This window comes from Ptychodera flava, chromosome 11, assembly GCF_041260155.1.
Source record: "Ptychodera flava strain L36383 chromosome 11, AS_Pfla_20210202, whole genome shotgun sequence".
Classification (NCBI taxonomy): Eukaryota; Metazoa; Hemichordata; class Enteropneusta; family Ptychoderidae; genus Ptychodera; species Ptychodera flava.
In genome coordinates, this window is record NC_091938.1 from 22,006,433 (window position 1) to 22,026,828 (window position 20,396).

The 20,396-nt window shown below is 37.2% G+C and overlaps 1 protein-coding gene across 1 annotated transcript in view; it reads left to right on the plus strand.

Moving 5' to 3' along the window:
• The window catches only part of LOC139143820 (alsin-like), a 37,231-nt gene that overhangs the window by 12,502 nt on the left and 4,333 nt on the right, over nucleotides 1-20,396 (plus strand). The window contains 19 exon segments of the mRNA XM_070714393.1: nucleotides 586-727; nucleotides 928-1,099; nucleotides 1,426-1,681; nucleotides 2,084-2,246; nucleotides 2,887-3,018; nucleotides 3,616-3,744; nucleotides 8,096-8,169; nucleotides 9,158-9,205; nucleotides 10,479-10,755; nucleotides 10,758-10,776; nucleotides 11,180-11,246; nucleotides 11,421-11,522; nucleotides 13,256-13,532; nucleotides 14,116-14,318; nucleotides 15,011-15,175; nucleotides 15,781-15,904; nucleotides 16,365-16,522; nucleotides 17,129-17,272; nucleotides 20,094-20,273. Coding sequence (XP_070570494.1) covers nucleotides 586-727; nucleotides 928-1,099; nucleotides 1,426-1,681; nucleotides 2,084-2,246; nucleotides 2,887-3,018; nucleotides 3,616-3,744; nucleotides 8,096-8,169; nucleotides 9,158-9,205; nucleotides 10,479-10,755; nucleotides 10,758-10,776; nucleotides 11,180-11,246; nucleotides 11,421-11,522; nucleotides 13,256-13,532; nucleotides 14,116-14,318; nucleotides 15,011-15,175; nucleotides 15,781-15,904; nucleotides 16,365-16,522; nucleotides 17,129-17,272; nucleotides 20,094-20,273 — 2,832 coding nt within the window.

Consider the following 20,396-nt stretch of genomic DNA (forward strand, 5'->3'; position numbering starts at 1 on the left):
CATATACATATGCACACGTATACATACATACATACATACATACATACATACATACATACATACATACATACATACATACATACATACATACATACATACATACATACATACTGTACATACATACATACATACATACATACATACATACATACATAAAGACACACATACATACTATATATTACATAAATACCTACGTACATAAATACATGCGTACATATATGCATAAATACATAATACATTATAATATTTTACATATAGATTTTGTCAAGATGGTCAATACAGTCGCTTTTATGTACGTACACAAACAGCATTTACATACTAGGGAGGAAACATGTGAATTGAAAAATCCTGACTGGTGCAAGCATTCAAACATTTGTAGTTGCACAGACCTGTATTGATACATGTACAATCTCTGATTCATACAAATACTTTTGCGGCAAGAGGACAAAGAATTATCATAAGAAGTTCATGCAAGTCATCGTCAAGTTTTAGTTGACAGTCATTTTACTTTTTCTGCACAAACCAAGTGATTATTTGAGCCATATTAAAGAAGATGTGTTTTCTATTTACACATATTTTTTTCAGCCTTCAAGAACTTCAAGTTTACTTCAGGCCTCCATCAGCTGAAAAAGACACTCCAAAGAGAAAATCTGTGATTCCAAAGGGTCCATCTGTGAAATATGCTCCCAGAGTTAAACAGCCAGAGAGACTTCCCTTTATAAGAAAGGTAGGAAAGAAATAGTTCATAAAACTGTTTGTAATTGGTCAGACATATCTAGCTATACTGACCAATCATATGAGTCGTTACATCCAATTACGTAAATTTTACAAGAAGTCTCTCTGATTATCAGATTTAATGACCGTATTGACCAATCAGAGTTAAGTTTCTAGCGTGAATAGCCAATCAAATTTTCTTTTACATGTCAGCTGGGATGGGTGAGAAGCATATCAGCAGCTGGTGACCAATGCGCATGTATCATAGACAAGAACGAGACAGGATTTGTCTCACTGATCCATGAATTTGCGTCAACAGAGCGTCTCTTCCATCAACAGTTGTCAACTCTGAAATCCCAAGTACTGAAGTCATTGCTTTCACCAGGTAAGTAGTGGTATTGGTGCCCTAAACTGCTTAACGTAAAATGCGCGTCGGGGACATACCGGCAGTATATTTTGATGCTCAAATTTTTACAATACTTTCATTGTCTTCTATTTGTGTTGGCTCATTTTATAGCTCTGTGAGTAAATAAATTTTTCATTTTTAAAAAATAATACATTAAACATCACAATATAATACATTATTTGAGCCATTATTTGTACGTTCTGTCAGAAAAAAACAAAAAATATATAGATCATATTTCTATGTCATCAACTTAAGTAGTACCCTCACTGACTGTTTTAAACTGACTTTAATTTTATTCATGATAGAATTTTTCAAGCCAATGGAAGCCACAGTGTTCGGTCCTCCATTGAAAGAAATCATAGATCTGGTGGGAACCATAGCCGGGATAGTCGGAAAGAATGCCATACAACTTATGTCAGTGGTACAACTCAACCAGGAATTATTTGATCTCAATATCCTAAGGAATTATAGGGAATCCATCGAAGCGTTTGATAAATATGGTAGTCTCTTTGCTGACCTGACTGCAATTGGTGTGTTTCAGCATATTGGGAAAAATCTAGGGTGAGTTTCTGACTGCAGGTACCTCTGTTCACCAACTATCTGAAAATACATCATCTCCTGTTTTCCATAAGTATGTCAAAATTTTCATTTTGAAAATGAAACGGTCAACAGAGTTTGTCTTTTGGTGGTCGCTTTGTTGATGGGATATAAAAAAACTGAGAAATCTTGCCAAAGTATTGCAAATTTATCGCATCTCTTTTTCTGTTACTGCCTTTGTCTTTTAAATATAGAAACAAAAATACAATGTTCATGACAGTTTCACATAAAAAAGTTATAATTTAAACTGAAAGTATCACATGTATGTCTTCTAAGTATTTGTTAGCTACGTTTTGCAAAGGTTGGATATGAATTTGCCTCTTTTCACAAAACTAGAGGTTGACTGTTTTTTTTAAAAATCCACAGTGAATTTTTGACCAAACAAGAATCCACTCTGAATGAATTGTGTGGAGATGAAGAGAAGCAGCCCAACACGGCGGCAGCATTTCATTATCTGCTGCTGACACCTGTCAGAAGAATCAAGGAGTACAGCCGACTTATTGGTAAAATCATGCAACATTTTGCACAGGTGAGGAAACTTTTATGGATGCCAGGCATCTGCCCTGGAAAATTTACTTCTGTAGATGGAGTCATAATTTGCATCTGTTGGGTTTATTGGGTCCACGGATCGAAAATTTCTTCCAGTTGGAGTCTCTCTTTTCAGTGTGCCCAGAAAGATTTCTGTCAAGTTTGTACATGTGACCAATAATGCCAACTCACTAGGCCAAGAAGTTGACATCTAAGCCACGCCCACATGTCCTTTAGCGAAATTGATGCTCAACTTTCTCAAGAAATCTCTCTTTGATGCAAGAAAGTTTTATTTATTGCACATACCGGTACTGGTATTGATGATGACTCAGAGAATTTCAAATAGTTCCTTAGTTGACTCAAAGAGTTCAGCAAAAAACTGAAGTCAGAGGGTACACCAGCACCCCCCCCCCCTCCACCAGCACCCCCCCTCCTCACATCCATTTACCACATCACCTTCATTCACAGGTTCAAATGCAGTGCCCTCCCAAAAAGTCTGGTGCCCTAAGTTTGATGCCATTTTAAACACCAACATTGTTATCACTCGTCCATAACTCCATTCATTGTCAGCAAACTGCCCAAACATGCCTGTATTGTGTGAACATTACAAACTTGGCTTACTGAGTAATTTGTCTTCCCAGAACACTATGGAACACAGCCAGCTGAGAGAAGTGGGATCTACATGGGAGACATTGAAAAATGTCATCAACACCAGGCTAGGGGATGCTGAGAAGACTAAGGCATTCTGGGAAGCCTGTCCCCCTAAGTTAGCAGTAAGTTACACATTTCCTTTATGATTCAATGTGAAATTTACATTTGTTAGATATTCAAGTGCTTGTCAATGCCATGAAATGGGATTTGTCTTTCGAAAAATATTTACACTCAAACATGATGTATAATAATCAGTGTCATTTTCTGTTAGTTTGAAATCTCAAAATGAAGACAAGTCTACCATAGAAGAGTGCCTTAAAAGCTTGTACACTCTGGCATGCATCTCTGCTAACCTTTTCAACCCCATATCCCTATGTTGAAGTCAAACCATCCTACCGAAAAGTGTAGGGATGTACTAAAGTCTAGTGGGTTAAAAAGTCAAGTCATAAGAAATATAGATAGCATGCTTTTGCCAAGATCAGGAGTTGTACTGTGAAAAATATAGAAGCTGATTTTAAGCTTTTGATGGCCAATAATGTGCTAATCGCTTTGCAATAAAACAGTCACTCCAAAATTTTATATGTCGTTAAAGCAACTAGTCAATAATCTAAGCCCTAATTCTATTGTACACACAGTCCCTACACATTCAACTGTGTTCAGGAGCTGTAGTTTGCAATACTATTTTCCAACACCACCACTGTGTTCTTAATCATTCACAGGACTCACTGAAGAAACCCAGCAGACGTGTTATGAAGGACAGCAAGTCCCAACAACTGACTCTAGCCAGTGCTTCCAGATTCACCAGTCATTGGTTTATACTCTTTGATGATTCTTTTGTTCATGCACAGGTTAGTAAATCTCCATTTACTTGTCATCTGGACTGAGGGTCCCCATAAAACTTTATTTCAATTTTTGCTTTTGCCTGTATATTTTACCAGCCCTGAACCATATTGGTAGTGCAGCTCATTGGCCATAAAGAAAACGTTTTGTCCAGTTTTTGTGCATTTTGATGTATACTTGAGATGTATACAGCACTTGAGATGTCTGTTTATGGATGAAATTTGAACAAACTAGTAGCATTTATTACATCTTCAAGTACAACATAATTCAAAACTCTATCTATTCTCCAGACCTGATAATTCTTTACTGAAAGTGAGATAGGGATTAGGAGATACCTGTGTTCATGCTCTGCCATACTTCTCCAGATTAATTTGACCAAAAGTGTATTTCACTGAAAATATGCAACACAGAATACAAATGTTATTTACAGTTTTTGTAACATTGATAAAGGAAAAGCAAAAGCAAATCACATTCTGAAAGAAACAGATTTCTCCAACAGTGGCAGCTGTCATGGTGGCTCATGTTTTTGCTTATACTAAAATAACATATATATATATATATATATATATATATATATATATATATATATATATATATATATATATATATATATATATATATATATATATATATGTATGCTATTGTAGATTATTTCAAATTTCTACATATCTCCCCAGGATTTTTATCTAATGTTCTTACAGCTTTTGTTTTCCTTGCAGATTTTCTTTCACTCAAAACATTAATCAAAACATTTCCAAGATAGCTGTCAGTTTTATAAATAAACTTTTTCAAACAATGAAGATGTGCATCTTTCATGACAAAATGGCAGATAACTTTTGCTCTAAAGTCTAACGCATTGTTAACAGCTGTATTAAACATTAGTGTAGACCGTAGCAAGTTTAAGTGATTTGTGCAGCAAATTTTTTTAAAACTTTATGGTAGTTTTGGTAGAATTCTTAAGTCATTTATATGCAATAGTATTTTCAAATATTTCCAGTGACCCTCTATACATACAACACTTGCTCTGGGTAGCATCCCATTCTTGCAAATGGTTCCAAAAATTACACGCGGTACACTCTTATTCATTGTAAACATACCGGTATATCTACCTCATCTAAAACATTGATAATCTCCTCGCCTGGTATTCTATATCTGGTGCCATTTTTGGCATGACACACTTCTCTGTCAATCTTCAGTCATTCTTTGCTGACCTTTGACTTTCTGACTAACCTTTCCACTTTGACCTCTTGACCTATTCTAAGCATGACAGCAAGAGTGGGATTGCTAGGCCCGGATCAAAGGAGCAGGTATTTTTTTTTCCATTCCCACGTTTCGTCCTGCGCATGTGTCTTGTCATGTGTACGTAGGCCTGCACTTTCTGTGGTGAAGGGTTTATTAAATTTCTGTAGCTGTGACCTATCCCATCACTGCATGTCACATTGTGTCGCTGATGTCGCTATCGAATGTGATGTTTCTTATCTCCGGAGAAAGTTTGGGCCATCCTCCAATTACTCCTTAATTTCATTCTGTAAATTAAAGAATTTCATCTGCTGTGTTTCTGTTTTAGTAAAGAAATCTTTTTGACAAGAAGGCTTGTTATCACAAATTTCAATTCACCATGTGACATATACTCTTTGCAATTTAAATGTTACATGAATGTATGACATTCATTTAAATTGCACAGACAACGTGCATGTGACATGGTGCCCATGTGACTATAACTGGTACATCTATGCTATCAATTATTTCATATATTTACTGTGTTTGATTTCTCTTCTGTAAAATAATTTTACTGTACATGAAGAAAACATCGCAGTTTCAATATTAATTTGGTATTTTGTGGAGATATGAAACACACAAGTCTTTGAATGGCATTATTTTCATGCAACATATTCGTCAACCGTCTTGTATGTTGTATCCTACATAGCAGATTGCATGAGCACATAATCATCATACAAAAGCTGCTGAAGACGAAAAATTGAATGCTCGGGATAATAACTGTAAATAGTGGATGGACAGTACTGGTTTCTGTCAATAGTTGTATGAATGTACTTATTCAACACATGGACATAAAAAACCTACAGACAACACATAAATGCTTTATGGTAGAATGCGCCTCGGGGACAGGTATTCCGACTCTCAAACTTTTACAGTACTCTGATCTACCACATTTGGGAGTTCATTTTAAAGCTCTTTGTGTAAGAAAACTTATCACTGTCTCAGTTTTTCAAAAATTGAAAATTTCATTTTTCTCTATAGAGTTAACACCGCCGGCATTTTAAATTTCAAATATTGGAAAAATCTTTGAATTTTTTCTCTAGTACCAAAATTTTGCATGGTGACCCCCAATTTTCCTTCTTAATTTTGAAAGAGAATGGTTGAAAAATTCCTTGAGGAAAGTTTGAGCAAAAGTTTCAGTCTTTCACTTTCAAGGCGCTTACCGTTTTTACGTTATACACTTACAAACACGTACACACACTTACAAACAAACACAGTCTTTGTGACAATAACAAGACTCCCCGACCCAAAAAAGTGAACTCAACACATATATATTTCAGATTTTTATTTGATTTCTAGTACAAAGTTTCCAATCTTGCCATATCAGACCTCAGTAACATTATCAAGTTCAAAGACACCAATCTAAAGGAAGTGAGTACAAAGGACATGGAAAAGTTTTTTGGAAAATAAAATGTGTTTGAAACACCTCATATAAATAATACTTTAGGTTTTGGAATTCACTATTTTAATCAAGTGATGAACTTGCTATTGTTGGAGTTCCCATATGTAACTTTTGCCCACAATCATAGATATGCCAAAATTGATCTTTGCTTACAGGGAGGTCATGAATTTTCTTTTTCTTGTCTCTCAGTGTTAAATTTTTTTCTGTTTTTGAATTTTAATTTTTAGTCCTGCATGATGAAGTTCAAGCCGGCAATTACTGCTGTATCTTCCATTCACAGCATATAAATTCAGTCTTTATCAGGGTACTTCAGTACCATGATTTCCACAGAATGGATGTAAACACAAAAAAATATGTTTTCATGCGATAAATATGAGGTGTAAAATATCGTAGCAGAAAATGTCAGTTTATATGGTTATTTGCTGCATCAAATGTATCATTGAGGGCTTGACCTTTCTATCACAAAATCTCGATAGAATCTCAAAATTTTCAATAATCAAGTTTGAGCAATTTACAAGATACAGTTATTACAGGAATGACTCTATGAGCAAACATCATTTGAATGCAATGTATATGGGAACTCTACACATAGCATTGTTTCGTCACTAGAACTGTACTGCTCCCATTTATCATATAATGAGTCCAAGTTCACTCAGTATGCAAATTGATAATACATGATTCATTTCATGGGGTCAAGGGTCAACTTTCAACAATATACAACATTGGTACATTCACTGTTTGAATGCTGAGTTGTCACTGAGAGAGTGATGGGTGCTAATTCACTGTTGTCTTCATTTGCTCTGTAACAATGCTGTTGTACATCTGTGATTAGCTCAAAGTCATCATCAAAATAACATCTTGCAATATTGCGTGTAATCTGTCAAATACATTGTCTACGGTATATTGTTTGAAGCTGTAGTTGTTTCTTATAGGTACGTGTATTACTATGGCCTAAAAGAAATGCTTGAAATTATTTTAGCATACTCACAAGAGTTTAGGTTTGGGCCCCATTCTATCATACATAGAAAAGAGATACTACCTTTTGATTCAGTGTGGCTGTCACTATAATGTCGACTTGACTTTTACAAAAAACTGACATCTGGATAACCAGCATCAAACTTTTATACCTAACTATATTGCCGATGTTTCATTATCTTGAAGACATTTCACAAATTCTCCAAAATTGCGGATCCAATAATTTAGTCCAATTTTATATATTACTCAAGCATCATAACAAAGATTTAGATATCAATAGTAACTTATCTACAGCAAAAACAGCACTTTAAGTGTGACATCCAAGCATTTTGCCTATATGATTGCATGTTAGTCCAACTTCATTACTTTCACTGATAGGGTCAGACCATCTTACTGAAGGAAGGGGAGATAGCATTAGGTGGCAATATTGTACAGTATTGTAGATGATGACTTACAGACTGAACAAGTGTACACACAAGACAATCTTTGGAGTTAAATGTTTGTTTGAAATCTGCAAAGCATGCACCCATTGCTTTACACAACTTTCCTAACACAATCATCCATAAAGGCATGCGATAATTGCCCCATACGCTCGTCAAATGCTTTGAGTGTTGAGTTTTGGGTCAAGGTACGATTTTTCTAACTCTGTGCAGTGCAATTATCGATGTGTTGTCTGATTCCTATATTTATTTTTTCTCTTACAGTCATTTTCATCTCATCAAGTTTACCCGTTAGCCACAGTGTGGGTGGAGGCTATACCTGATTCTGACCAAGCACAGTAAGTTTTTAATTTCCGTAGTTGATGACAAATGAAACCTCAGCACATCTCCTTGAAATGTAGGAGGTTATTCAGGAAAACCCTCCGAATGAAATGTTTGAAATCTTTCTGCAAGCATTCATTTTCAAAACAACTACCATGTTCGGCATAATTCTCCAACTTCCACTATCATTTTCATCACCAATAGCACTATGGAATGATTCACAAACCTGAAAGTAACAAAGTTTGAGAAGAGATTATTTGTTGTCACCAAAAACCCTACAATTACCGGTAACAGTTTTACCACCAGGGTTTGATATACCCATTGGTGTAAATAGGGTGGAAAGATCTATACATGTGGAAATAGGGGAAGACTGTTAAACACCATAGCTTCAAAAGGATTTTTAAAGAAATCAATGAGAAATTTAAATTACGGTACTGTCACATAAGTATGATAAGAGAACAATAGCATTGTAAACAGACCATACAGTATACCAATTGACCCCATCTCCAAATACAAAGGTATGGCCACACCACCAAAACCATGCTGGCTTCACTAGAGTAAGATGATGTCGGGTTTAATATCAGTTTATGAAACGTGTAACCCTTTTCCTGCAGTGTGTTTCATGTGTTGCTGCCAGGTCAAGTCAGTGAAAACCAGTAAAGCATAACTTGTCCCGTGCACAATATTCGAACAGAATTTACCATTTGAAGATCCCTGAAAAACACACATTTGCATTATTTCACTGATTTGATTTTCGAAGACATACAGGACATAAAAATATGGTGGATTATTGACTAACTTGATGTTGTACTGATAGTGTGTATCACAACAATGTGTCACAGTGATTTCTGCCTACCTTGATTTTATTTGCTGATTATAAATAACCAGACCTGAAAATGGTCAAAATGACATGATTAACACAAAGCGTCTGTAAGTTAGAGATAGATCAAGATGTCGATTCTGAAATGTGCATGCTACCTCTGACCATCAGTGTTTGTTTCACAGCGTACAGACGGATGGCAGTGAGAAACGAACACCGCCTCAAAAGAAAGAGTAAGAATGAACCGTGTTCCTGCGTAAACTGCTTTGCTCACTGCGTCATAGACAGCATCAGTAATAATCAACACTTTGATTCCTATCACTCAAAATAGAATGGCCACCAACTAACCTGCCCTGTCTTCCTTATCCAAGCACCCCTGTCACCCCTATATAACCATACATAGATCCAACCAGGTCATCCAAAACAGTAGGACTCAACCAAATATGGGTATGAACAAGTGTGCCCACAGCTAAACCATATTTACATTTGCCTCATCCTTCCCTAAACCTTACCCTGACTTCTCTCCTTGCCATATAGCAAGTCCCATTTGCTCTTACTGTATTTTACATAAAAGCTACCTTTTTTCAAATTATGTCAATATCCTTGGCACAATGCCAGCTGAAAAGGTTACAGAAAAGTACCATCTCATTCTAACCTGAATCCTAATCTGTTTCTGACGTGTAGTCTAAGCATTATACTGAAAACTGTTAACAACAGCATAGTTGGAAAATTATCAAACATTTTTCATTTTTCATCAAATTTAGAATGTATGCCTCCCACTTACCCGGTTCCTCTCACCATAGGCAGATTTGAAATGTCTCACTCAAATCAGTAAACACTTCTACAATCAACTTCTTCTTTCCATTATCTCTTATAAAATAATACATATGTCTCTGTGGCTCTCTTTTAATAAGTGCAAAACACTTTCTATATTTTTATACTATAAAATATTTTTTGACTCTCCGTATTTATTCCAGAGGCAAGAATTTTAGACACTGTTGTTGATTTCTAAATGTCTGTTGAAATGACATTTACAGTGTTCTCCTGTAGTTAATATGTATAGATATTTCATGAAAATGTGGTCATTCCTTCAAATATGAAAGAACCCAGATGTGGAATTTGGAGAAGTCATGGTCCCTCCCGTGGACAAGTACATTTGTTACTGAAGTTTGATCTAACAGTGTGCTGCCTTCCTTTCACTAGATGAGATGATGCCATTTGAAAATATTTGGCAGCACAACTGAATTCCGTTTGTGTGATACAAAGTCGCCATAATTTAGTTAGATATTAGTCCATTGTGTACATACTATTCAGTCTATCAGCATAATGGTAGGAGTTCCTCTCCAACAGCCAACTTTAATCACAGATCTTTTCTGTCAGTAATTCCACATGCTTTTAAATAGCACTGTTTATGTATCTAGAAAAATTAGCCGTAATCTAGACACATATGTTACTGTGTATTTTCAATACATACTCAGCAAAATGAATGATTTCCATTCTTTATAGAAATGCCATGCAGCTGAGCCTCCCAGAGTCATCACTGCTAGTGAGTGCGCCCTCGTCAGCCATCAAGAAAGAGTGGATCTGGGCCATCAACCAGGCCATCGACGGAGCCATGACCAAGCTGAAGAGACAGAAGGAGAAAAGAGACCCCAGCCTGCCCATCATCATGCCACCTGTCAATCAACAGAGGACAGGCGTGGTGCCGCCCTGGCCAGATTTGGCATGCATAAATTCCAGACAATCACCAAGTACAAGGATGCCACCTACGAAGGGATGTGGTTGTCAGGGAAACCCCATGGAAAGTAAGCACATACTGTCATTATGTTGTATTAAAAAAAATACATTCTGTTCTTGGCATTACAAAAGTTTAGAGAGTTGCATTTGATCAAGGTCAATCTAAATTGGTTCAACATAATCAAAACCAACCAAATGCTGTTTGTAAAACACAGCAAAACACTTAAGTTGCAAACTCTAATACAAAAATAGCGGGGTTCAAAATCTAAAACTGTTGTCCACTGTACCAAGTATATATAAAGAAATGTATACAATATACATGCATTATGTATATGAAACTGTTAAATTTACATCATGTAATTGTGAAACTCTCATGTGGCCGTTGTATGACTTGATGGGTGTGGCAACTGTACTGCAAAAACACAGAATTGTGCCCGTGTTAAATTTTGTCCATGTTGTTATTGTCACACAGGGCACCATGACCTGGCCAGATGGGTCCAAATATACTGGTAAATTTATCCAAGGTCTTCAACAAGGGTAAGTGTCATGCATCATATTCTGCTCATTTGTTGTGTGCACCAGATGGACGTGAAATATTTGTCAGTCTCAGGATAAACAAGACCTAATGCAAGCAAGCGACTAATGGTATACGTTCTGCCATGGATCACATGTGCCGTATGTCACTGTTTTGTTTCACTGTTTTCCACTTAGACACGGCATGTACACAATTCCGTCCGGAGAAGCTAGCAAAGCGGATTACATGTATGATGGACAGTGGCTGGAAGGGAAGATGCACGGAGCAGGTATTCTCAGGTATGCACTCACATCAGATCAGTTGTTTGATGTAGAATGCTCCTCGGGGACAGATATTTTGACACAGTTTTTCTGATAATTTCTGATCTACCACTTGCAGGGTCTCATTGCTTATGGAATAAGGAAAGTTTTCACATCTTAGTTTTGTGAAAATCGAATATTAAAGTTTTCTCCATAGAGTTAACACAGGGATTGTAGCCATCTTGAATTTCAAATACCGGTAAATGGTAATTTGTTTCATTAGAACCAAAATTTGTAAGGTGAACCATGATTTTTATTCTTGATTTGGGAAGGGTATGGTCAAAAAGTTTCACCAAAAAATTTGAGCAAGTTTTTCAGTATTTAAGCACGTACTACCTTAAGGTAGTATGCACCTCGAAAGTGAAAGACTTAAACTTTTGCTCTAACTTTCCTCAAGGAATCTTTCAATCATTCTCTTTAAAAATCAAGAATAAAAATCGGGGATTACCATGCAAATTTTGGTACTAGAGAAACAAATTGCCCAAAATTTACCGATATTAAAAATTCAAAATGGCCGCCATCCCTGTGTTAACTCTATGGAGAAAAATAAAAATTTTCGAATTTCGAAAAACTAAGCCAGTGAAAAGTTTTCTTTCACCAGGAGCTTTAAAATGAACCCCCACATGTGGTATATCAGAAGAGGATTGTAAAAGTTTGAGAGTCCGAATGTCTGTCCCTGAGGTGCGTTCTACCTTAATGCACACCAGAGCAAATCTCATCACTATATAGTCAGGTTTCTTCTGTCATATTTTTTTCTGTGATGTTCAAATGTGTAGATGGAGATGTATGCAGTAGGCAATAGCAGGATCGTTTTGGATCCTTAAATTTTGACCCTTTCACCATAATGGTTTGGCTTGAACCCATTGTTATCAATGGTAATTAGGGACCTGTTTACCTGCAATTAGGGTGAACAGGTTAGATAAGAGTCTTTTCGAGTGGTGAAATATTATGGTTGCTGTGTAAGTTTGTTGTAAGATGTGAGAATCTTAGTGTAACAATGGTCTATTATGTGAAGCAGGGAATATTGAAATACAAGAAGCAACATCTGATTATGTACATTAAATTTATAAGTATATCTGGTGTCTTTCTCGGAGTCCTATGAGGTTATTACGAATATACCGCAAGGGATGCACGAGGACATTGGCGCAGCGTATCGCCCGACGCAAAGCAGAGGGCGATGCGCGGCGCCAATGTCCGAGTGCATCCTTTGCGGTATTTTCGTAATAACCTTATTATTATACATCTTACATTCCTGATCGGGGCATCAAAATGTCGGAGTAGTGACCGTTTTCGTGCAATGTCAACAATTTTTCTTCCGATTTTATCGCGCCAGTGTGGAACGCTACCTCGGACGCGCTTCTGCAAGTTTTGGAGTGTGTGCACTACACACATACGTACGTACAGAGCGCGCGCGAGACTTGTTCTGGCACTCGTCCAAGGGGTCCCTTGAAACCGTTCTACAGTGAACGCGCAGATACAGCCGCAGGGAATGGGGCGCCTTGAAACTGTACGTGTTACGGAACGGGCGCGCGTTCCGTACGGCTTTTTTAGCGCACGCTAAATTCTATTGTTCTCGATGGTAGATGTATAATAATAAATATTACCACATCATAGTTTCATTATTTCTCTCTGTCGGAAGTCCAACTACCTGTATGTCAAGACGACACGTTACATGCAAAGATCAAAGGATACAATGTCTTTTTTTTGTCCAGGTATCAGAATGGTGATATCTATGAGGGTTACTTCAAGGAAAACCAGCGCCATGGTCATGGAATGCTGCGCTGTGGAAGTCTGACATCCTCCTCACCCAGTGTGTACATCGGTGAATGGAACAGCGACAAACGCTGCGGATACGGCGTCATGGATGACATCAACAGAGGGGAGAAATACATGGGCATGTGGCATGATGACTATCGCCATGGCAATGGCCTGGTCGTGACCTTGGATGGAGTTTACTATGAGGGGACCTTCACCCACAACAAGTTATCTGTAAGTACATGATGCATCACTTGCTGTTGGTTTCTTACTCTTACTTTTGTTACTTTTCATCAAAGTTTGGTTTAATTCTGAATTCTGTTGATTTCTTTCACAAAGTTGGACCTGTATAAAGATAAATGCTGGTAAAAAGTTTAGCTGATGAAAATTGAACTTTCTGGCAGTTTAAGATATCATACTCTTGGTTTCATTTTACTCAATATGCAAATGTACGAGAGGTTTTACATAAAGTCAAAGGACCTAACTTTTTTCAGAAATTAATTACTTATACCATATCACATTGCAATGAAAAATACAGTAGCAATTATGTGTAGTCAATGTTATCATTTTAGCATTTGCACCACCAGAATTTAGTGTAAGGATTGGGCTAAATAGTTACATGTAATGATGTATCTTTATTTTCTCAATGCTTTGCTTCAAACATGTTGTATCCTAAAGCTGTAGTTGGATGTCTTCAAAGGAAAATGGTCTGAATAGGATGAATACCATTATGGATTGTTAGTTGATAATGTACTATTTGATGCTAGTGATCTCACAAGGACGGAGATACACCAATGACATCCCATTGTTATTGCAGGGAGTTGGTCTACTCATAACAGAAGATGGTACCAGCTATGAGGGTGAATTAGCCACAGGGCCAACGCTGAATGGTAAAGGTGTCTTAAAGCTTCCAAATGGTGACTTCATAGATGGTACATTCAATGGTATCTGGGGAGATGGTGTCAAGGTCAATGGTACATTCAGCAAGGCCCCTTTGGAAGTGCCCAGTACTTTGACAGTGTAAGTCTGTTGCAGTCTTAGATTTGCTAGAAATTGACAGATGGAATGGTACTGTCTATGTCAATGATTGTCAACATTTATCATGAATATTATTTGATACTTCAGTGAATGCTCTCATAATTTGCATTGTATTGTCATAGTGGTGGTTATTACTTCTATTATTGTTATGTTCATCATCATCATCATTATAGTGATACCAACAATTATAATGATAGTAGTGCTTGTGCATGGATGTGGTCGTGGTGGCAGTTGTGTTGATTTTAATTACAATGACGATGATCATGTTGATGGCAGTATAAGTAACAGTTATGTTACAGATGATGATGATGATGATGATGATGATGATGATGATGATGTTGATGTTGTTGATGTTGAACATTGTTGTTTTTGTTGTTGTTGTTGTTGATGATGATATGACAATAAGGATTATCATGATGATGAATTATGAGAATGATATTGATGTCATTAAAGCAGATTATTGAATCCTGGCAAACCCTGGCTTTGGCAAGTAACATGCATGGTAATGATATTAATAATGATGTTTTTGATGATGATGATTATTTTGACAGTGATGATGAGGAGATGTTTTTACAAAGTAATCACTGAAATGAAACTGTACTCTATGTTCTTGTCTACCTGATATACTATGCATACTAACATACAAATCACATCCCATCATTTGATTTCTACAGTGGCAGTGGCCTGTACGTTGTACCAGCCGATCACAAATGGGCAGAGATCTTCAACCACTGCAGAACCACCCTCGGTTGCCATGGGAACATCATCCCCCACCAACACAAGGCATGGGAGGCTGTGGCCGTAGCATTGAATGCTGGGAAAAGAATGCAGATCAACGGGTATGTAATAATTGTGGATCTGTATTTATCATACAATGATGCCAAAAAAATTGCAAAGCATTGTCTTGCTACCAGTGAGCAGTAGTAAGATTAAATTAAAAAAAACATGTATGTTTTCAATAATCAATCCTGTCCTATTTAAAACTTCCGACCCTCATCTTTTTTCATGTATTGAAATCACTTGTGATTTTGCCAAATTTGGATCACATCACATTGAAAATAAAAAAACAAAAAAGTTTCTTACTAACCTATCTTATTTCTTAGATGGGTATCTTAAATGAAACACACATGCTTCTTTTTGCCAAAGGTGATTTTTAGCAAGAGTAATGTATAAAATTTGTTAAATTCTTGTACGGAAATGTTTACCAGTGTGTAATCATTTCTTCAGTCACTTGATCTTCAGCACTTGTGATGTAAAAAGCATCAGCATTTGTTTGCAATCAGCAAGACCTACATGGTTGCATTAGATCTGAAAGGAAATATCGTAGTACCACAACTGTAGCAGAATCGAGAGCATTACACAGTTCTTCAAATATTTTCATACTGGATCATTCACTGCAGGGAGTAACATGAACTCATGTGTACCCTATGTCTTATTCCACCAGTGATGCTGGTCAGTTGACTGGCAGTCGGAAGGGAAATCTAGATGGCCTGGAAAGAATACCCATCTACAACGCTGAAAGGATATCTGAAGAGGACTATGTAGCAATCCAGAATTATCTAGAAAAGGCGAGTCAACCCCATGAAATATCACTGTTTTGACAATTGCCATGTTCCAAGGGCATTGTTTGCAGGATAAGGGAACAAAATCAATGGTATATTGTGCTTGCAATAGCACTTCAGTGTTTGCCTACACATCGAGTGATGATGTGCAATTGAAGAAATCTGTGTAGAAAGTACTGTGCAAATTGCACAGACTCAAGTTGACTTGATAACAAACTTGTCAGAGAATTTCCTTTGATAAAAGTTTTGTGGCAGGATTGCTTGAACATTATGATTTTCCGGTCTAAATAATTGGCCTTTGCCGTCATTCTTTGTGGTGCAGTCATCCAGGTGTGTGTATCGTTCATGTATAACTACCAGCATGTATAATTTAACCAAAATCACACACACACACACACACACACATATATTTCTTTTATAATGACTTGATCAGTACCTGATAAAGTTCATTTTGTATGGTGTACAGGCATTTGATGTCCCCTTACATCCACTTGGTCAGTTAGTTGACAGTCTGGTTGACGTGTACCGTGCTACCTATGTGGGCATTGGAGCCAACAGAAGACTTCTTACCTATGCCGTGGGTGAAGTCAAATCCTTTGTACAGAGACTCTATGCCATTATTAGGTAAGGTCAATAATGGTCAGCGGTCATGTGGATCAGTTAAGGTCACAGGTCAATGGTTGGAAGGGGTCATAGAGGTTATGGGTCAATGATGGGGCATTATATAGGTCAGTGAGGGTCAGAGGTCAGTAGAAATCAAAATACATCAGTTTCTAAGGGAGCTGCAAGATGCAAATTTCTTTATTCTGAAGATGTTGCCATCTACTTTGCAGGAATGATTTATTGTAGAGCTTTATTTTAAACAGTAATCTTTAAGTCTATCAAATGATCAGCAAACAACTTTTTTATGACGGAAAGTTTGACAGCTGAACACTGTCAGATGTATTGGAAGCTTTTTGAAACAGACAAGCTTTGTTTTTTTAGCAATATTCAGGTGTATTCATAATGACCCAAAATAATAGGTGCAAATTGAAGAACTCATTTTTCTTAACCACAAGTTATTTGTCTGTGAAAAATCATAAATTCAGCTGAATTATATCTGACATGTAGCAGAGATATTGACATTCAGTATCTTGTTGGAGATAACTGGAATTGTAAAAGATTTGTCACAATGCCTCAACAATTTTTACAAGTTTTAGTGACGAAGACTGATCTTGTTTTCTGTTTCAGAATCCTATTCCCAGGATTACCCAGTGAGAACCCACTGTCTCCATCACCACAGAGTCCCACTGTGGAAAATCCATACGGAGTCAGTAGCATCTATGGATATCCCACCATGGAATTGTCCAGTATGGAAAAGAGTGACAAAGAAAAGTGAGTTGATAATACAGATAATTGTATGGATACTGCAAAAGTTGCTTACAAAATGGATCTGTGGAAAAAAAGATAGGTTATGGCATGGGGTATCAGAGGTAGAGATCTGTGGTTTAGCTGTTCTACGTGATAATTAAATGGTTAGCAAAAAGTAATTGAAGGAAGGTCATTTACAGACAATGTGACACGTGGTGAAGAGTAAATATGGACACACACACACAAATTCATCATGTTCATCTTCATCAGCACATACTGTAGTTTGTCAGCAAGGCTGCCAATGTACTTCAGATTGCAGTGATAAATGTTATGCACTGAGAAAAGGTAAAAAAAATTACATGTTCAGAAATTTGGTACAAGTAACTTCATTTTTCCATTCTTGAAATTTGTTTCTACTCAAAGCAAAAAAAAGGAGAGCTGATCATTTTCAAGTATTAGTATAGATTATAAGAATAGATGTTTTTGCATGTAGTGAACCATATGTTCTTGTAAGACAATGGCTTTTTATCACAACTGGAAGTTCATGGTCATTTATCTAATCGTCTCAAAACGGACGAACTACGAGCAGACCTACGAGCTCGTACGAGCGAAGTACGAGTGACGTAATGTGCAGTACTTTCAAAGTACGAGTGACGTAATGCAGGTCCCAAATGGACAAAGTGAGCGTCAAGCTGAGCGTGGAAAAACGGGTGCTAAAATATAGCAAATATGCGAAATAAACACGTAATGACTTGACTGATTTCAGCTGAATATAGCAAGTACGGGAACGAGTTCAAAACGTCTTTCACGTGGGTAGGCCTACTACTGACTTTGCAGCACTATATTTATAACACTGTTGACAAAATCTCACAACAATAAATTGTGGGTTCATCGTTATTGGTATTGCATGCATTAGTGAATTTTCAAAAATGACATTCATAATTGCATATATTTCAACTTGGGTAGCAAGAAAACCGACGACTCTGAGTGACTGGCATTGGGCGTTCGTTTGTGTGCAAACATCGCGTGCAAGTTACAGACAATGGGCGGTACAGACGATGGGCGGTACGGTGGAGTAGGCAATAATAGCGATAAACAAAACGGCCAGTTTAGCCTACCCGGGATATTGTAATACATACGTCATCCACCCTCTGATGTGATTTTCCTCTAATTAACGCCAAATAAATAAATATATTTGTAAAAATACATTATTACGTCGACGCCGACTTCATTGACGTCGACAAATCGACGTCAGCATTTATACTACGACTGATGGCTGGAACTTATCTACCGAACTGAGTGTAGCTAGGTAAGTTTGGAATGTGATGAGTTGGTTTTGAGTGATGTTTTTTTGTTGTTCAGGAGCGCGAACGAACGAATTGAATATAGAAGTATCGAGCATCGATATCTTGTATGGCTTCTGCAAGTTCCGCAATGACAAACAGGAATATTGACCCCACAGTGACCTGACTATACCATTATTCAATAGGCGGGGCCGTATTCTCAACAATACACACCAATAATAGTGTGGTTCCGATAATGTGCTTTTTCAAAACTTGAAGTTGAATGCGAGGTCAGAAAAATGTTAGTCTTTAAAATCATTGTTGAGTAGAGGTCATTTTCAAATAGACTGTACAACATGAGGTACACACGGGTGCCACAAAAACACCCGCCAACTCATAAAATCCTTCATATTATTCATTGTACACTGTGATTAACATAATGTGGTGATCAGATTATTTCGAGGTCATAAGCTGACTCGCGAGCCACGCAGGTTTTATGTCTGTGAAATCATTGCACTTTCGAATTCGAGAAAGTAAAAAAGATTTACAACGGCGGTAGGTTCAAGTGCATTACAACCAATCGAGGTCTCTTCCTTGATGTTCGGACATTGCAACCTCTTCTTTGGTTCTTCTTTAACAGCTTAATGTTACAATCGACGTCTGCAAAAAAGTCTACCATCGTGGCATGGCGTATAATAAGTCAGAGAGTGTCGCGTCGTCTCTAGTCTTGACCCGTACGTACAGACTCGTCTGAAAGTCAAAGCCTAAAAGTATTCCTCCGCACTGCACTGAACCCGCTCTCACGACCAAAAAAATAATCATACGAAGTTCACACCCGCTCCTACTTCCGAGTTTCGAATATACACAGAAAATGTGTCTAAGCGTTCGTTTGTCATAAAATCCTTTCACATAAACAAAATCTTTCATTCATGGAATACAACATAGTCCTAGGCGTATTCATAAAAATTAGGTCAAAAGGCATGTGTGACTTATAGCTTGCATACGTCACTCGTAATATGAAAGTACGAGCCAGTACTTCTGCTCGTACAATGTCAGTTACGAGACAATCATGGTTGCATTTACAGCACTGTCGGGGTCAATGTTTACTTTTAATCACCAAGCAAGTTTCAAAAGTTCAAACATACATCGAAAGGTCTTTTCTCTATTTAGAAAACTTTCCTTCTCATAAAACTTTTCCTCAAACTTCCGTCGATGAAACTTTTAACCATTCTCTTGCCAAAACAAGAATAAAAATCAGGGGTCACCGTTCAAAGTTTGGTACTAGAGAAGCACATCACCTAACATTTACTGATATTTGAAATTCAAAATGGCCAATGTTCCTGTGTTAACTCTATAGGGAAAAACAAATTTTTGATATTTGAAAACCTAAGGCAGTGAAAATTTCTCTTATTCAAAGAGCTTTAAAATGAGCCCCCACAAGTGGTAGATCAGAATAGAATTGTACAAACTTCAGAGTCCGAATATCTGTCCCTGAGGCGCACATTCATATAAATCAAATTCTAACATGGTGTCTTTTATAAACCTCTGATGTCTTTTCACAGGAAATTACAAATCACCAGTGCCGGTCTACTCCATCCTGTGCTGTTACCCAGGCTCTATCCACCAATATTTACACTCTATGCACTGCACAATGAAAGCCAAGATGATAGGTACTGGGACAGAATACTGAGACTCAACAAACAACCTGATATAGCCCTGATGGCGTATCTAGGCGTCAACCAGTAAGTCGTGCAAATTTTTTTAAAGGAACTTTAAAGCAGATGGTAGCTACTGTAGCAATAGTTTGTAGCAGAAGAATTGCTCTAGACCCAACTATTCTTTGGGAAATCTCAAAAAATAGGTAT